Source organism: Numida meleagris, chromosome 1 (assembly GCF_002078875.1).
Source record: "Numida meleagris isolate 19003 breed g44 Domestic line chromosome 1, NumMel1.0, whole genome shotgun sequence".
Classification (NCBI taxonomy): domain Eukaryota; kingdom Metazoa; phylum Chordata; class Aves; order Galliformes; family Numididae; genus Numida; species Numida meleagris.
The window spans coordinates 115,980,904-115,997,820 of NC_034409.1; the positions used below are offsets into that span (position 1 = coordinate 115,980,904).

Sequence of the window (16,917 nt, forward strand, 5' to 3'; positions counted from 1 at the left end):
GCCGCCTCCGCCGCTGCTCGGCCGCCAAGCCCTGCTGGGGGCTCAGCGTGCGCCCCCGGAGCGGGGCGGCGGCCCCGGGGACCCCTTCCCGGCCCGGCCCCTCCATGCTGGAGCCTCCCCCGCCCTAAGGCCGCTATCCCGCGGTGCAGGCCCGCGGCCCGGCCCGGCCTTGTTGTGTTGCGGCCCGGAGGGCCGCGCTCTGCCGCTGGCCTGGCCGAGGCATCTCAGGGTGCGGGTATGGGGGGATTTTGGGGCGCAGAGATGCAGCGATGGGTGTTAGGGGTCCTCGGGCCTGGGGTGGCCCTGTGTCACCAGGTACGGCTGCATGCCACAGGTATTACTAACGGTAATAATAACAATAAAGCAGAGGGGCTCCAGATTTTGGTGTGGAAAGTGGCTCCCAGATGTGATGGGAACGGCGCTACCCCAGGAGCTACTGGCACATATGTAAGAGGCAGCCGTGATGCCCCAGCCCAACACTGCTCATGTGAGGAAACAGAAATGGGGTAAAAAGAAAACAGAGGGAAGGGGTCTTCTCTAATAGACTGCAGAACATTTGGAGGAATGTTCTGTCAAAACCTGTGTGCTTCGCTGGCAGTGTTTTCTGCTCCTTGTCCTAAAAGTTAATCAGATTTTCTTCTGTTTTTCGAGAAAACAATCACAGTTGATCCATGAAAGATGCAGCCTAAAGTGTTCAAGCTATCAGAAATTACACACTAGGAGCAACCTCATGGCAACAAGGAGGTAAAATCATGTAATTGTGCTCAGGGCTTGAGGAGACTGCTTCTTGTGCTGTTCTCACCATTGAAGTAAACTGACTGTCACGCTTATCAGCTGATGCAAGTGTGACTTATCTGGCCATGAGCAGCACACACACAATGTTTATGTTGGACATGTTTATGCTTTGGGCTCAGCATTGACTCAGCTACACTTTTGTGCTGTAGACTTTCCCATCCTAACACACAGGCTTAAAAAGTAATTTGGGAATGCCTGTGAAATTCTTACATGGCAAACAAGTATCCTGACCATGGTACTGCGAACAGAGGAGAAATCATTACACTTCAAAAACAAATTTCTTTTGGCTCACTTCACAAGAGTTTTAGTTAAGCTTTCATAGAATCACCTCAACCTTGCATTGCAGGAGAGGTTCCTAAAATATTTACCTTAAAAAGAATTGTTGGTCTTCACCATAAGTGTGATATTAATATAAGTTAATATTCTTGTTAGGATGAAAGAAGCCAAAGAGGGAAGAGCAGAGAAAGATGTTTGCTGATTCATAATCAACAGCAAGTCAGATCTCATATGGACATTTTTTAAAGAGGTTGAAGTATTTATTGTTCTTCACATATGCATTGGTAAGTTCCTTGCCTGGAACATGCCTCTAATGGCCTGTATTATACAATACTTTAATAGAAGCTAGGCCACTGGAATGGTTAAGGTACTGGAGCATTTGATATATGAGAAGAGGCTGTAAAAGCTGGAACTGTTCAGGCTGAAGAAAAGAAGGCTTGGGGATTTTACCCATATTTATAAATACTTCATGACGGGGGTAAAGACAGCATTGCCAAGTTACTCGTTCATGCTCAGTGTCAGAGTGAGAGGCAGTGGCACAAAATGAAATAAAGGAAGGACAAAACGACTCTAAAGTTGATCAAACAGTGGTGAATTCTCTTGTCTTTGGAGATGCGCAGAACCCAACTGGACAAAGCCTCAAGCTACCTGCTGTAGTAGACCGGTAACTCGTAGCAGGAGTTGGACCAGATGTTCTGCAGAGTTACCTTCTGATTTCATACTTATATGCTTTCGAAGCCATTTTTTCCCCAACAAATTCAAGCTGCATAGAAAATCATAATGAACAGCTGAGCATCACGCAAACTGTTTAGTTCTGAGAACATACACATTAGTCATTCAACTGAGGAATGGAAGTCCAGAATATGTGGCACATTACCCTCAAATATTTAGCATATCCAAATGTTAGGTCTTTGCAAGGAGGGGCGTCAAAAAAGCTATGATGCTGTTGGAAGGCATATAGCCAGATGTCTTGTGAAAACATGAATAGTAACTTTTTTTTCTGGTCATTCTTGGTTATTCACCCTGTGAGCATATAACCATTTCACCTTTATCTCCTTTTTCCTTACTACTCAAGAGTCAGGTAACTGCAGCTTTTGAGTCATTAAGGAGAGTATTTGTTCTGATCTATTCATCACCTAAATGATATCCCCAGCTACTAATGTTTCTGATGTCAGCCAGTATGCCACAAACTCCCTGGCATGATCAGGAATGGAGGAACTCCCATTTCTTGAGCTGCCAGAAAGGAAGCCATGTTTACAACTGATATTCATAGCCATTTCTTCTCTCACATGCAATGAGGGAGTCCAAGAGCAGGAACACACTTGAAAACTGTAGATAAAATAAGTACGCTTGCACCACTTTGTAAAAACATACAGTAATGTATTTGCACAAATGTTTATGTAACTTGCACTTACGGGAGTGCAGTAGACAAATGGTAAAAAGTACATCGTAAGCAACAGGATTTCAGACGTCCATTAGAGATGAGGTTGGATTGGATTTAGTCCAGAGACGGAAGATAGGTTGTATGTTAGTTTGTTGCTCTGTTGTTTCACAGCCTACAAACAGAGGCTGTTTGTAGCCTTACCTTTATTATAATTTTACCTGTGGTCCAGTGTTTCTTTAGTTTTCCCTAAAACTGGTTTTAGTGTCTGTCACTCAGCAGTAGGTTACTATATCTGACTTTGCCATCACAAATTGAGCTTGTGGCTTTTGCTGGAATATCCTCTTGAATTGTACTCAAACTCAGTTGTTACTGGGTTAATTCCAAAGCCACATAGTAGTAATTTCTTACTTGGCTACTTAATTATTACATTATTATGCTGTTTTGCTCAAGTTCCGTCTAGGTTTTCTCAAAATGAGTAAGTCTGTATACTACCAGCTCTATATGTCACGAAAAACTGGTGTGGCTGGAAGTTGATATGGCTGTTAATGCTTGCATCCATGTCACTGATAATTTATGTGCAAACAAATTCTAAAAATTAGTAAAAAAGCCATTTTCAGTGTCAGTTCCTTCCTGTCTATCTTGTACCTTATTTCCTGGTTATCAGCAACATGCTTAGCAAATACAAATGTCCAAGTAACAGTACCAAATTTCTGACTGTCTAGCTCCACCATTGCATACTGCCCTGAGTTACAGAAATGGGATGATATGCTTGGGGTAGTCAGCTTTCTGTTGGCTGCTTTGTAGGCCTCTATGTAAAGACCTGTTTGCTTTTTCATCTACAGCCTTACTGAGTTGTTTTATCAGGCAGTGACGTTATGATGTTTCCTTTTATGGTAGCAGTTTTTCAAGGTGGACAAACCCATCGACTGGTGATGAATCATCAATTTTGGGTTAAATCAGCCGCCAAGTACAAAAAACATTCTGAGCCTGTTTGACATATTCAAGGTTTTCCTATGCAGCCACAGTAAGGGAGGAAAATTAAAGGCTGAATAGTCTTTTGCTAAAACACTTTCATAGCAGTTATATGGAGGTTGCTCCAAAAGTAATGCCTGCTATTTGTTTCCATGGAAACTACCACACATATAAGGAGCACAATACCACCATTTGATAGGCCAAATTCTCAGCTACAAAACATTGTTTTTAACATAGTCACCAGCATGAGCTATGCATTTTTACCAGCGATAAACAAGAGCCTGCATGCTGCAATTGCAAAAATTGGCACCAGTGGAGGTGACCCACTGTTGCTGTCACCAGTGCTGAAATGCACCACCCACCGCCTCGCTTTGCTGACATCCTTTTTGATCTCTGTAAAAGTACATCAAGCATCAGTGAATGTCAATGGGTGCAATTGTTTACACCTTTGCTTCATATGCACTTCCATGTCCGGTGCCATTTTGTAAGACTGCCCCTCTGCTGCCATCTGTTGTATGGCAACAAAATGTAATGGAATATTGGTGGGAAAGTTCAACCTCAACTGCCACACAACCAATATCCTCTTCTGACGTTGTGGAACAACATATTAAAATGGGAGGCATTACTTTCAGAGCAGACCTTGTACAAATAAATTTTTGTGTCTTCCCATTTATATTTGAAACTTTTTTTATATAGAGGAAATACTCTTATCCAAGGGTCTAAACTCTTCCATAGCTTTTTCTGTTTTAGTTATTGCTCATGACTCAATACTTACCTGCAATTGTTTGATTGAAAAAAACTAAATAAGGAAAGTTAAGAATATTGCTCATAGCAGTGGTAGAAAGGTTTACTTCATAAGTGTAGTAGCTGCTAACTTACTGAAAGAAATAAGTGGAGAAATACATCTTTTCATGTTACCTGAGTGTGATCTACTTTTGAAACTAACTACCTGACAGTCAGAAGTTTGATGTAGTTAAATATAAAAACTTGTATGTGTGAAAACCAGAGTACTTGTAGTATCTGCTAAATCATTAGTGATGCGCAGGAAAAATGAAATACTTTTATTTGTAATATCTCCGCTATTCACCCAAGCAACCCGTGATACGTAGCAAAGACTATATCTCTTAAACAAATATGGATTTCAAAACTCTAGGTCCCTGAGTGTTAGTGTTCTTGTTTTTATACTGCTTGTTACCACTACTGAAACTGCTCCTGACATGGAAAGTAGAGAACAAGGAGCTTTGTAGCACATTAGGAACAACAGGTTTAAGCAAAGGTATATTTCCATCGGCAGATGAAAGAGGGATGCTGGAGTAAGAGTTCTCATTTTCAAAGTACAAACAATAGCTAAATGTGTTTGTGGTTCATGGAGACTAAGTAAAGCTGTTTTCAGTGTAAAAGCACTGTGCAAGTTTTAAATTGTGAACTTTTGCTGGGATGGGTTTGTCAGCAAGGCTAGTTCCATTATTAGAATTATTTTACTTAGGAAGAAGTGTGGCATAAATCTTAAGAAACAGAGTGGTGGTTTACAGTATAAGCTACAACTGTACTAGGAGCATTTTTCATGCATAATGTATTTGGGATAGTTATACTGGAAGGGATTCCCTGTAGAAGGGTGTCTGAAAATGAAGAATGAAGGATGAGCAGTCATTCTGTTTATGTTATTTGATCAGCAGTTCCAGATAACCCTGGAGGCTTAAAAGTAATCATAATGAAGAAAAGGCTGTCAGACCAAAGGTCTGTTAGACCTCATCAGGTATTTCTGGACAGTAACAAGTAAAAAATGCCGAACACTTGTACTTCTCGCTAGGCAAGTGTAGAGTGGTACCTTCTGCAAAATACACTCCTGCCTGCCTCTGTCAGCGGAGGAGATAGACGGTCCATTTACTGTAATAAATGTAAATCTCAAAAGGTTTGAGCAATTTCAGAAAGAGTGGTATCAGGACCAGTTCCCCTTTGGCTGAGCAAGATAAGTCAGGTACTAATAAACCAGCCCATCATGTTAAAGCCAGTCCTCATTAAAATAATGGAAAAGAAAACACAAGATTTCTTTGATAAAGCATAAAAAGATAAGGTTATAACTAACACCAGTAAGTATGGCTTAAGGAAAAAAAGATCTTGGCAAGTACACTGATTTTCATCACTTGTATAGGTGGGAAGCTTGAGCACAAAACTGTGTAGAGTGAACTTCGGTAAAGTGCTTCATACTACACAGCCGTGAGTCTGATTTAGCTTCAGTGCAATGTATTTAATGGTTTAAAAGCTGATGGGCCAATGGATCTGAAGAAATAAGCAAAGTTGGATTGTTCATAGAGGTTAAGCCTTAGTTACAGTATCTGACTCAACACCTCCATCTAGAAATATTGTCATTGTGACAGGGATGGTGGGCTGGGAATGAAAGGACAAGAAATACAATAATGCAGAACAATCACACCAACTGGATTAATTGTAAATTGAACGATTTAAATAAGTTATGTCTTAACATGCCCAAATATGAAAGTATTTGCATGATGGCTGCTCCGAAAGTAATGCCTCCTACTTTATTATTTTGGCCCATGAAGTCCAAGCTGAATGTTGGTAGTATGGCAATAGAGGCTGAACCTTCCCACCAATATCCCATTACATTTTGCTGCCATGTGACAGATGGCAGCAGAGGGGCCGTCTGACAAATCAAAGCGCCTATGAAGTAAAGATGTGGAACTGAATTCCTCAAGGTGGAAAAAATGGCACCCACTGACATTCATCAACACTTGCTGAATGTTTGTGGAGACCAAACAGTGAATGTGAGCACAGTGAGGCAGTGGGCCGTGCATTTCAGCAGTGGTGACAGCGATGTGAAAGACAAACCACGTTCTGGATGGCTATGCAGAGCTGTTACTCCAGAAAATGAGGAGTGTGTCAATCAGCTCATCTGCACAAATCAGCTATTGGTGATTACAATGTTGAAAAATACACGAAGACTTAACCAAAATTGATACCTGGACATTTAAACAGTGGATTTGATTTAAAAATCAGACTTTACTTTCTAAACAATAAAATGAGATCAACCACAACCAAAACACAAGGGACAGAAGAGGTTCCCTTCCCCTTCACTTCTTCAGCTCAAGATAGGATGGTTTTCTTGTATTTTTGATTGAATCCAAGCCATTTGATTCATGAGAGAGTGAGTGAGATTTAATGGCTTATGCCATAGAGAAATTCAGGTGATCTTGTAATTTCAGAAGTGGAAAGAATTACAGGTATCTATAAGAATATATGGAGTCATATTTTTAGTGTTCACATTTTTTTTTTCTATTTAGGAATAGTTTCAAATCATTCTTTCTGCTGTGTGAGGACACACTCTGTAGTAGTTACTGCCGTTTGGTAGACAGGAAGATAGTGTACATTTTTGTAGTCTGCATAGGGCTGTTCAAAATTTCTAAAGGATTGTCCAGACATTAATTTGCATTTATAAGTTAAACTAATGTCATTAACTAATACTGTTTTGGTTTAACCTGGCAGCAGTTCAGCACCGCGTAGCTGTTCACTCTCTCCCTGCTCTGAGTGGAATGAGGGAATCAGAGAAGAAACAAGGTAGAACTCATGGGTTGAGATAAAAAAAACTATTTACTGACAGAAAATGAGAGAAAATGAAAATAATAGTAATGATAAAAACATGCATCAACCAAGCAAGTGATGCACAATGCAATTTCTCACCACCCACCAGCTGGTGCCCAGCCAGTCCCCAAGCTGTGGCTGCCCACCCAGCCAACTTCCCTCAGTTTTGTAGTATTTTCATGTGAGGTCATAAGGTATGGGATATCTCTTTGGCCAGTTTAGTTCACCTGTCCTGGTTCTGTCCCCTTGGTTCTGTACCTGCACTGCTCAGCAAGAACTGAAACATAAGTGTGGTAATAACATTGTTTTCTCCCAAAGCCAAAACATAGCATCATACCAGACACTATGAAGAAAAAATAACTGTCCCAGCTGAAAGCAAAACTGTGGAGAGTTCCAGGTAGAGTGCTGTAGCACTCCGGTGTTTGCACGCAGCCAGCACCACCTCTTTCTTCCCCCTCTCCATATTTCCAGTCCTTTAATCGGCAGACTGAGCAGACTGAGATGATACTGTTGGTTCTCTTTGCTGTCTGCTTTAGGAAAGGGTCTTCTGTGTCCACCACAACAGAATGTTGCCAGCAGTGTGCTATCACCAGTCCATCATCTCTTAGCAGCCATGTGGTCCTTCACCAACAAGGTCCCAGGTTAGATAGTCCTAGGGGTTTCCGTGCAGGACCTGGAAACATACAGTGAGGAACTGGCTGTGGTCCACAGAAAGAAGCGCACCAGAAGTGATCTGATCCCAGCCACCATGCCCAAAACTGAGTCTTTATGCCCAGGAAACCAACATCATCAAATTCAGAGAAATCACTGCATGGGACAGATGCAGTGAGACAAAGGATACAAGATGCTCCAAGGTACGAAGGGGTATTAAGAGGAGCCAGGGCTTGGAATTCCTGCTGCATGGAGGAATGAGAAGTGGATACCATTTATCTGTCTTACAGATAGGGAATTGCAAGCCTACAAAGCTGCCCAGGTCTCACTATGCATTGTGTGATCCATAGGTATCAAAGGGCAAACGCTTTAAAACCTTGCAACCCTCTCCCAAGTCACAGCTCTTGTTGGTATTCTTTTGGCACCAAAATGGTCACAGGCTCTTCACGAGCAGAGTTTTCCCTGTTCTTCAGGTGGCTCTGCTAGTTATTTGCCTCACTGAATAGAGGACAAAATCAGCACAGAGCTCTGTGACAGTCACCTGCTCTGTCCTCTGACTTCAGCACCTAGCAGCAGTCCTCCTGGGTTTGTTTCCTCATGGGATACATGGCTTAGAAGGCACAACCTGGGCTGGAGAAGTGTCCAGGCTTTCAGAATGCCTGGGGTTCAGGTAGCATCTGTCCTGATGCTTGTCAGAATAAATGGCTGGCCCACTGAGACAGGCACATTACAGCCCATTCCAATATCTGTGGCACTAAGCCACTGACTCACTTCAGCCCATGGAGCTCAGAGATGTAACTGTAAAATGAGCTCAGGCACACTAAGCCACCCCATGATGTAGCCTAATAATAACCTCTAGGATCAGGAAAGCTCTTCTGTTTTTTCAGCACTGTGGTTAAATTTGACCATGTATATCTGTCTCCAAATTTTGGACAAATTTAGACAGATAAATTGGAGATGTTCACTGGGCTGCCCATGTGTACAGGCAGTGGAAATGCTTGAGAGTGAAAGGTTTAGGTACTAAGGAAAATTAATGAAGGGGTAAGAGAAATATTTTCCTTTGATGAGAAAGCTAGTTATTGGGAATGAAGTAATGAAAAAATGATCGACTTGAACAATTGTCTATTAGTACACTAAATTCTTTGGAAGTAATTGCCATTCAAACTGTTTATAGAGTCATAGAATCATAGACTAATTAAGGTTGGAAAAGACCTCTAAGATCATCTAGCCCAACTGTCCACCTACCACCAATATTGCCCACTAAACCATGTCCCTGAGTACCACATCTTCGCATTTCTTGAACACCTCCAGGGATGATGAACCCACCCCCTCCCTGGGCAGTCTGTTCCAATGCTCAATCACTCTTTTGGAGAAGCAAGTTTTTATATAACCAGCAATCTTTCAAAGCACATTTTCACAGAACCATAGAATTATGGAGGTTGGAAAAGACCTTCTAAGATCATTGAAAGTCCAACCATTAGCCTGATCTAACAAGTCTTCTCACCAAACCATTTCCCTTCGTGCCATTTCCATATGTCTCTTTAATACCTCCAGAGAGGGACTCCACCACCTTCCTGAGCAACTATTCCAATGCTCGACCATGGAATTTTTCCTAGTCCTGCTGTAGACCTTGATGCATGTATAACAATGAAAAAATAAGGTGTAAGGGAAAACTCTATGAAAGAATTACAACTTTTTTCATTTGGAGGCAGTACATCATGGTAAGGATGGGATATTGAATAACAAAGGTGTGGGAAATACACATGCTGAACAATAAAATGGGATATAAGCATTGTATTCAATGAATCAGCGTAGCTTGGTATTTGAAGAATGGATTTAGATTTGGACACAGCCTCCAGTTGTTCCTACTTACAAAGAAGAGTAACAAAAAATGTGTTCAAAATTACCAATCTGATAACTGACTTTTTTTATTCAGGTGTCTTCATGCATCTTAAAGAACAGCATCTGGTGTAAAGAAGCCCCTAACAGAAGCATGAGGTGCGTTTGGAATGAGGAGAGGAATGTAGAGGGCCTGTGTTGGGTCTACTTGTGCTGTGCTCTGCAAGGTGGCTGTAGAGAAGTGTCAGGAGAGCATCTGTCTGCTTACATTCTTTCTTATGGTGGTGTTATGCAAAGGCAATGGGTTTAAGCTGACCTAATATGTTTAAACCGGTGAAAATGTTGGAAGACCAATAAGATCTGCCCAGTTGTATGTCTCAGGTAATCTCTTTAGTTAAATCATTGGAAGTAGGCAGCACACCATCCCTTGCTTTGAATCTGTCTGACATTTTGCATGATACAGGTTTTCAGTTGCGCATAGAACTTTGCCAGCTTTCACAAGTCTGAAATTTTCCATTAGGGGTGTTGGCCTCAAGCTGAATTTTTTTGGAAAGATTCCAGACACAGTTTTTACAGCTGCCTGAGATCAAAACTGCAGATTTTTTCCCTTTGTTAAGAAATTATGATAATAATAAGGAAAATCAAATGCATAGAAAGAAAAAAGTTCTGAAAAAAGATCTTAATTTCAAACAGCAGAGTGGTCCTTGTGCAGAGCAGGGGTCCCCACTCTCCTCTGGAGAAGTTACTCGGCTGCATGAAAAGCACTGACATTTCTTGGTTTACCAATGTTCAATAGACTTCTTGACATTTAGTTGTTAAAGGCAGAATTTCCACATTAATTTCCTAATTAAGTGCTGTGCAAGCTTAAAATAATTTTTAAAGTGGTAGGGAGGTTAATCATTTATTCTACAATTTCAAATAACATCCTCTTGGTTTAAATTCTCATTGTTTTAGGGAAAAACAAAAGGAAAACAACCCAAGTCTTACCTCATAATTCTGTAGGCTCACATTTCACTTGTCTTATTTCTCCAAGAATCAAACGTACCTCTTTGAGAGCTGCTGGTACATGTGATGAAGGTGAAAGGAGTGGTAATTCAACCTAACGTGTTGCTGGAAGACAGCCTGGGAGATCCTGAAAAAGAAGGGCTAGAGACGACTCAAACAGTTAAAAGGTATTTTTATTCTCTTCTTGGCTAAAGAAGTTGCACATGGCCCTGAGGGCTATCTGCCTCAGTGACTACACACGCATTGTGTTTTGAAATAGGACTGTGCCAGCCCCTCCCTGCTTCCCTAATAAATAGTTTAGCAAGACAGCGGAGCATTACAAAACAAATCATTATGTTAAGTGGCAAACTCTGTTTTCAGTAGGACTTGAACTGTAGAATAGAAAAACTTTTTTTAGTTATGTATTCGTTGTTTCAAAACTGTGAACCCAAAACTAAACTTTGTTTCAAGCGAAATTCTTGTGGCTACGTGTGTACGAGCTGTGACAGCACTTGGAAATCCTCAGATGTCAGATACCATATAGACATGAAAAGTGGGTTCCTCCAGTACAGACATGAGCAATTTCTTTCCTAAACTTACATGAAAATACATGTTGCGATTTGACACTTTCATATATGATTGGACTGATGGGACTTGAGAATGGAACAAAAGTAAAAGCAAAACACGGCTTCTGAAAGGTCTCTCTGATGAATCCCCTTGTTTCTTCATCCTCACTTGACTTGGGATGCAGAGTCTGTGAGCTCCTTACATCGGTGGGGGTTTGTGCTCTGTAATAGTGTGCGCATGAACTCGTCAGCAGTTCATCGGCTTGCCAAGTTGCACCAGTAAGGATGGAGACTCCACTTCTCTGTGCTATTAATGTCTGCACAGACACCCTGACAACAAGTTAAAAGTCCTTTACAAGGCAAATGTGGCACTGTAATGGGAAAAAGTAAATTTCCAGCACAAAGATACACACTGGTGGAACAGCAATAGCATGAACTAAGTAATGTGAAGAAAGGATTGTGCCTCCTTCAGGAAAATGGAAGTAATTTAAGATCAAAGCTCCAAAACAAAACACAAGCTTATCTTTAAGTGCCTAATGGTCGCACGGTAGTAGTAGGACGCTCCATGTGCCTGAGGTGTGCACACACGTGGTGTGCTGGGACACACCAGTGTCGCTGGCTCAGCGCATTAACACACGTGTTATCAGACAGGCGGGCAAGAGGCCAAAGCCATGTGGGAATATGGGAATGCTTGCAAGTGTGGAAGGAATAATTATGATCTCATACCTTTGCTGGTGAAAACAGTGACTCCATTTTAGATTTATAAAGGATTGAGTCACATACAATTACTACTGAAGGAATAAATGGAAAATACTGTCTGTTAAACTTTGTTATCAGCAGCATTTTCACTGTAGGCAGGAAAAAGTAAAAAAGAAAAAATATTCTACTTCTGTATATCCAGTACCAGTCACATCAAATAATAATTTTTAGAAAGTCCTAGAATGAAAACTTCCCAAAGCTGAGGTGTTCAATTCTGAATGGGGAGTAGTTAGAGCAAATGAAACATTTTGAGATTAACAGATGATTAAGCACAAACAGGAACAAAAATGAATCAGACAACCTGAAGGAAAACCTTAAGGCACATTTGAGGAAGGAAAAGCTTTTCAGGCCCTTCATCGTATAGCAAATAAACTGAAGCGGTAACTAAAGACAGAGTTGTGCAATGTTGGTAGGGGAGGAGGCTGGGGATGTCTTTCTGTTTAGGATGACCCCTGTCTCAGATGTCTGATTTCTTTACCGATGCTGGCCGAGAGGCAGTGAAGGAGAGCTGTGCCCTGACTCATCTGAGCGTTCCAAAATCCCTTCAGATCAGCCTCACATCAAATGGCCCCTAAACCGCCGTCGGCAGAGGTACATAGCTCTGCCCAGAGGGCCGGCAGCTGACTGTCATCGGGTAGGCACAGGCGCCATCGTACGGCCGGGAAGGGACGGGCTCTGTAGGCCGCGCTTGGTGCAGTGCCTGGATAGGGCTGCGAGAAAGGGAGGGCAGCCGCTGGGGAAGCCTGCGGGCGCTCAGCGCTGGCCGCGCAGCGAGATGCCATCCAGAAGTGCGGGTGTTCTCCAGGGGAACCGGCACGGCAACGCGGTAGGAACGCCTTGTCCGGCGGTGAGCTAGAATGGGCTCTTGAGGAGGGTACAGAAGTAACGCGATAAAAATACTATTTTGAAATGCTTGGGGATTTTGTACGTAGGGAAACAAAATCAGCAAGGACGTTACTGAAAAATTCATGCTTCTTCAGAATGCAGCATGGAGTGTGCCTGGACGTGGCACTTCCCAGAGACACGCGAAAGTTCCGGGAAGAATTACTGACACAGTGCCGCAGCTTTGCGCCGTGTTACATCACCCTGAAGTAACGCCGCCTGACACAACGCCCTCAGGCAGCATCGGGCCCTGCAACAATGCTTTAGCTTAACTTGAGCCGCTACGAAATACTGTAGGAGAGGTCAAACATCAGGGTCGCACAGAAGCTAATGCAACCGGAGCTTAACTATCAGAATCTCTATTGCCTTCATTATTTCCCTCCTGCATTTTATTCAGGCTAGCTTAAAAGAAACTCCCGTGAAATACCAGGGGAGAGCAACTAGTCCTGCACTTCAGGAATCTCTTTCTTACTGCCTTTAGGTAGGATTACAAACCAATTTTTTCCTGAAACCTCTTCTTCTTAAGGAACATAATGCAACAAAACAAAATGCTATCCTAATTTTTTCGCTGAATCTAAGCCTATCCACACTATTAAGACTTGATATGTTCCTCAGCGTTTTATAATTCTTCAATGAACAGACCCCAAAAAGCATCGCATGCAAACAGAAGCTCTCAGCTTTCTTTATTCCTTTTCTGCATCACAGAATTTTTCTATTTCCAGCACAGCCACTCGCTGACCTTTTCCCAGTGAGCTATTGTTGCATATATGCAACAGTGTAAGTGACAAACGTACTAATGCTTTTGAGAAACTGCCACTATGTCACCCAATAATGACTACCTCCCAGGAGTAGGGGGAAAGCCAGCTTGTAGCTGTGACCAGCAGCACCACCTCACCTCTAGAAAGTGCTCCCTCTTTCCTTGCCAACGACAACCTTGGGACTGTTCTCTGTAAATACTTTTTGTTTTGGCCAAGATACTCAAATAATTAACCTCCTTACTTTTATACGGTTTCTCTTCCTCTACTCATTCATCTAAATGGTGGCATCATAATTGGATCTACAGTCAGTGAATGCAGGGAGGCTGTACGCCGACACCAGCACAAAATGCATTTACTCTTGCTCTTGCACTGTTCATATTAGGCCCTCTGATGCTGCTGTCACGTTTCACGTGTACGTCTCAACACATGCCCATTATTTTTTACTCATACCAAAGAGCCAAAGCTTTTCAGTTGGAGGAAGTGTTCAACTCTGTTGGCAAAAAATAATGGTACTTGACACTCCTCCTCTGCCACAGGGTAATAAGATATATAGCACGCTCCTTGCCACACACAGATCACAGCCCACAAGTCACTTACACACGCACCTAACATCCCTTCTCTTAGAAAGGGCCAGGAACAGACTGAGGTCCAGAGAGAGCTCTTCAACAACCACCAACTCTAAAGCAATGCTTTTCCTGCATGGCACAGCATACACACACAAACCTAAGCATTCCTTAAAATCATTTACAGTGTATACCTACTTAATAAATTTGGTATATACCATAGCAGTCGGTATCAAAGAGTATTTTAGACCCAAATGAAGTAATAATCCACAGATGTTCAGCTGGAAGGATGTAGATATGACCAGTGCTCCGTATTTCTTACTTAGCTATGTGAAGGAGCGTTTTGGAAAGGTTATAGCACTTATTTTGAATTGCAGACCAAGACAGCAAGGCCTAATCTCCAAAGTATCTGGATGCCCAGAAACACCTACAGATGCTTAACCAATTTTGAAGCATTCTGGCATTTTTGTAGTGTTAGATCCACACATTCAGTACACCTAGGAAGAACTCTTCGGAGTGGATTTCAACTTTGTGGCAGTATTGTTCCTGCTCTCTGTGGTGGTTTACTACTTCTTTCGTGCCCCCATGCCCATAAATTAGTTAAGACTTCAGTTTATCTAAGTTTTTAGAATTCAGATTTACAGAAACAAGCTCCCAAAGCATTGGAGATGAAGTATTTGAAAGACACATTCAAGGTTTTCCACTGGTCGAGTAACAGAAGAATCAGGAAGAACTATATCTGACACTCTCTTTTAAAAAGGAGAAGCACTATATAAATATTCATGTATTTAGTCTCAACACCATGTGAGGTAGAAGTACTTTACAAACAGAGAAACAAGAACATAGATGGAATAAGGCAACACGAAATACAACGTGCACTTGGAAACAAAACCAATCTGCTTCACTGAAGTCCATTATGATGAGTGAAAAAACAGTTACCCTTAAAATGCTCTTTAAGATACTGAACAGCGTAACTCAAACCAGGTTTTGAAAGTGAAGGCAGTACTTCGTATAAAAATATGGAAAGTAGCATGACTTGCAAAAGAGTCTAGTATATAAAATACCTAAAACTAAGTACATCAGTACAAATGAAAACGTTAAACCTAAATGAGTGTTAGTACCCTACAGTAAGTTTCCTACATTGTTTTCTCCTAAGGAGCATGATTCATATTAGCTAAGCAGAAGTGGCTGATATACCCTTCTCCTCATTCTGATTTTTCCCTCCAAAATCATTCCCTTTACATCCTTTCAAAGGTATTTTATAGTTCAAGATCACAGCTAGTATTTGCTCAAGAGCTTGATATAAATTTAAACTCTGCCAGGTCACCCACATCAAGTTCCACAAGGACAAGCAGCTACAGTTCAAACTAGATTCTTTTCATAAATCCATTCTAAATTAAGTTCCAAGAAAGTACTGCCAATTTGGATCCAGTTTGTGTTTTTTCTTGAGGGGTTTAACTAAAGCTCCTTGTAATATCAGAAGTGACAAATTTAAGTCAGTCAATGCTGCCATCTTAATTATGAAGTGTAGCACAGTCACAGTCCTCGAGTCAGAATCTTACAATCTTAGGAAGAAAGCTTTTCCTGTAAACAGCAGAAACACCTAAGCAAACCAAGATGTTGTGCAGAAAGGGTACTAGTCTTCAAGGACAGAATGACTTTTGCTTGCTTTTAATTCTTGTACTGGTTGAACAATCACCACTGTCTTTTGTTACTCAAAACATTATATGATGAAAATAAGCAATATTTTATTTCAATACCACATTTATCATTTGTGTGTTACACTGGGGCTGGCTTGACTGATATTAAACAGGTATGTCCAAAACACAAAATAACATAAATTAGACATGCCGTGAGACATGTACAATTAATTTCTACTAAGAGGTGGATAATGAAACCCACTTCTATGCCAATTCTGTTACACTTTTAATGGTGATAGTGACTAGTAATTTAGTAAGAGGGTAAAATTCAATAAAACGTACAAGGACAGCCATACAATTCAAAGACAATGGTTGCACAGCTTCCAATTCCACTGTGAAGATATACCCCCTCCAAAATAGAAACGGGTGTTTCATCTTTAAAAATGAAGCATTCTTCTTCGTTCTTCAGTCGTCATCAACAGTCGGTTTGATTGTCACTCCTCTTCTGATCTGACCCCAACCAATTAAACTGCAAAAAAGAAGACCAGTTTATATTAGTTTTAATAACAGGTAGAAACATCCACAACAAATCAACGTTCTTTTATTATGCTTAAGCCTTCAGTTCCTAAAACATTTTGTATTTTTTCCACTCACCTCCTTCACAAAACATCCCACAATATCTAAGAGTGGTTAGCAGAAACAGAATAAAAAAGGATGAGGGACATAGGACACTGGCATATTTGTAATTAAGAATGTACTTTTGAACAGTGAACTTAAAAATGGAAAATTCCGTAATGTACGTTGCAATAGCTAACTGTAATTATAGCTTCATCTCTTTCTACCTGTGTGTAAGTCCTGCATTAGTTCAAAGAGAAATAAACACGGAAAAATATAGACACAATTGCAGTAAAATAACAAACAAATTTAACTCTTAATGAACTTGCAACCTGTAACGGTAACTCAAATCTCAGGTAAGTTCGGTCCTATCAAAGCCCCTTTTATAGGCCGCTGTTGCCTCAGAAGAATATACTTAAAAGAATTTGTGTTCATTTCCACAGTCAGCAGGCAGTCCATAGAACTATCTTTAACACATTTTCCATTTTCGGCAAGGAGATGCACAGAAACCACAAGCGTGTTTCAATTTAATTTGCTAACAGTAGGGGCTCCCTCTGGACTTTAGCAGATAAGTGAAAAGAGGAACTTAATTATGTTACTGCAGCATTTCCTACTTTTTGGGACTGCATTCATAGC

At 41.2% G+C, this 16,917-nt stretch overlaps 1 protein-coding gene and 1 long non-coding RNA gene across 6 annotated transcripts in view; one reads left to right on the forward strand and one right to left on the reverse strand.

Annotated features, from left to right (window-relative positions):
• Positions 20 to 16,917, forward strand: part of LOC110404376 — a 19,453-nt gene continuing 2,555 nt past the window's right edge. For 2 of the 5 annotated variants that reach the window (XR_002442214.1, XR_002442206.1), the window contains exons 1-4: positions 20 to 744; positions 1,228 to 1,355; positions 9,612 to 9,673; positions 10,548 to 10,686. This is a non-coding gene — a long non-coding RNA (uncharacterized LOC110404376). Of the gene's footprint in view, positions 745 to 1,227; positions 1,356 to 6,928; positions 7,001 to 9,611; positions 9,674 to 10,547; positions 14,882 to 16,917 lie in introns of those variants that run through there. The other 3 variants (XR_002442199.1, XR_002442201.1, XR_002442198.1) reach the window with 3 other exon arrangements.
• The window catches only part of EIF2S3 (eukaryotic translation initiation factor 2 subunit gamma), a 13,480-nt gene continuing 12,244 nt past the window's right edge, over positions 15,682 to 16,917 (reverse strand). Inside the window, exon 12 of the mRNA XM_021408584.1 lies at positions 15,682 to 16,195. Coding sequence (XP_021264259.1) covers positions 16,132 to 16,195 — 64 coding nt within the window. The 3' untranslated portion in view covers positions 15,682 to 16,131. The remainder of the gene's footprint in view (positions 16,196 to 16,917) is intronic.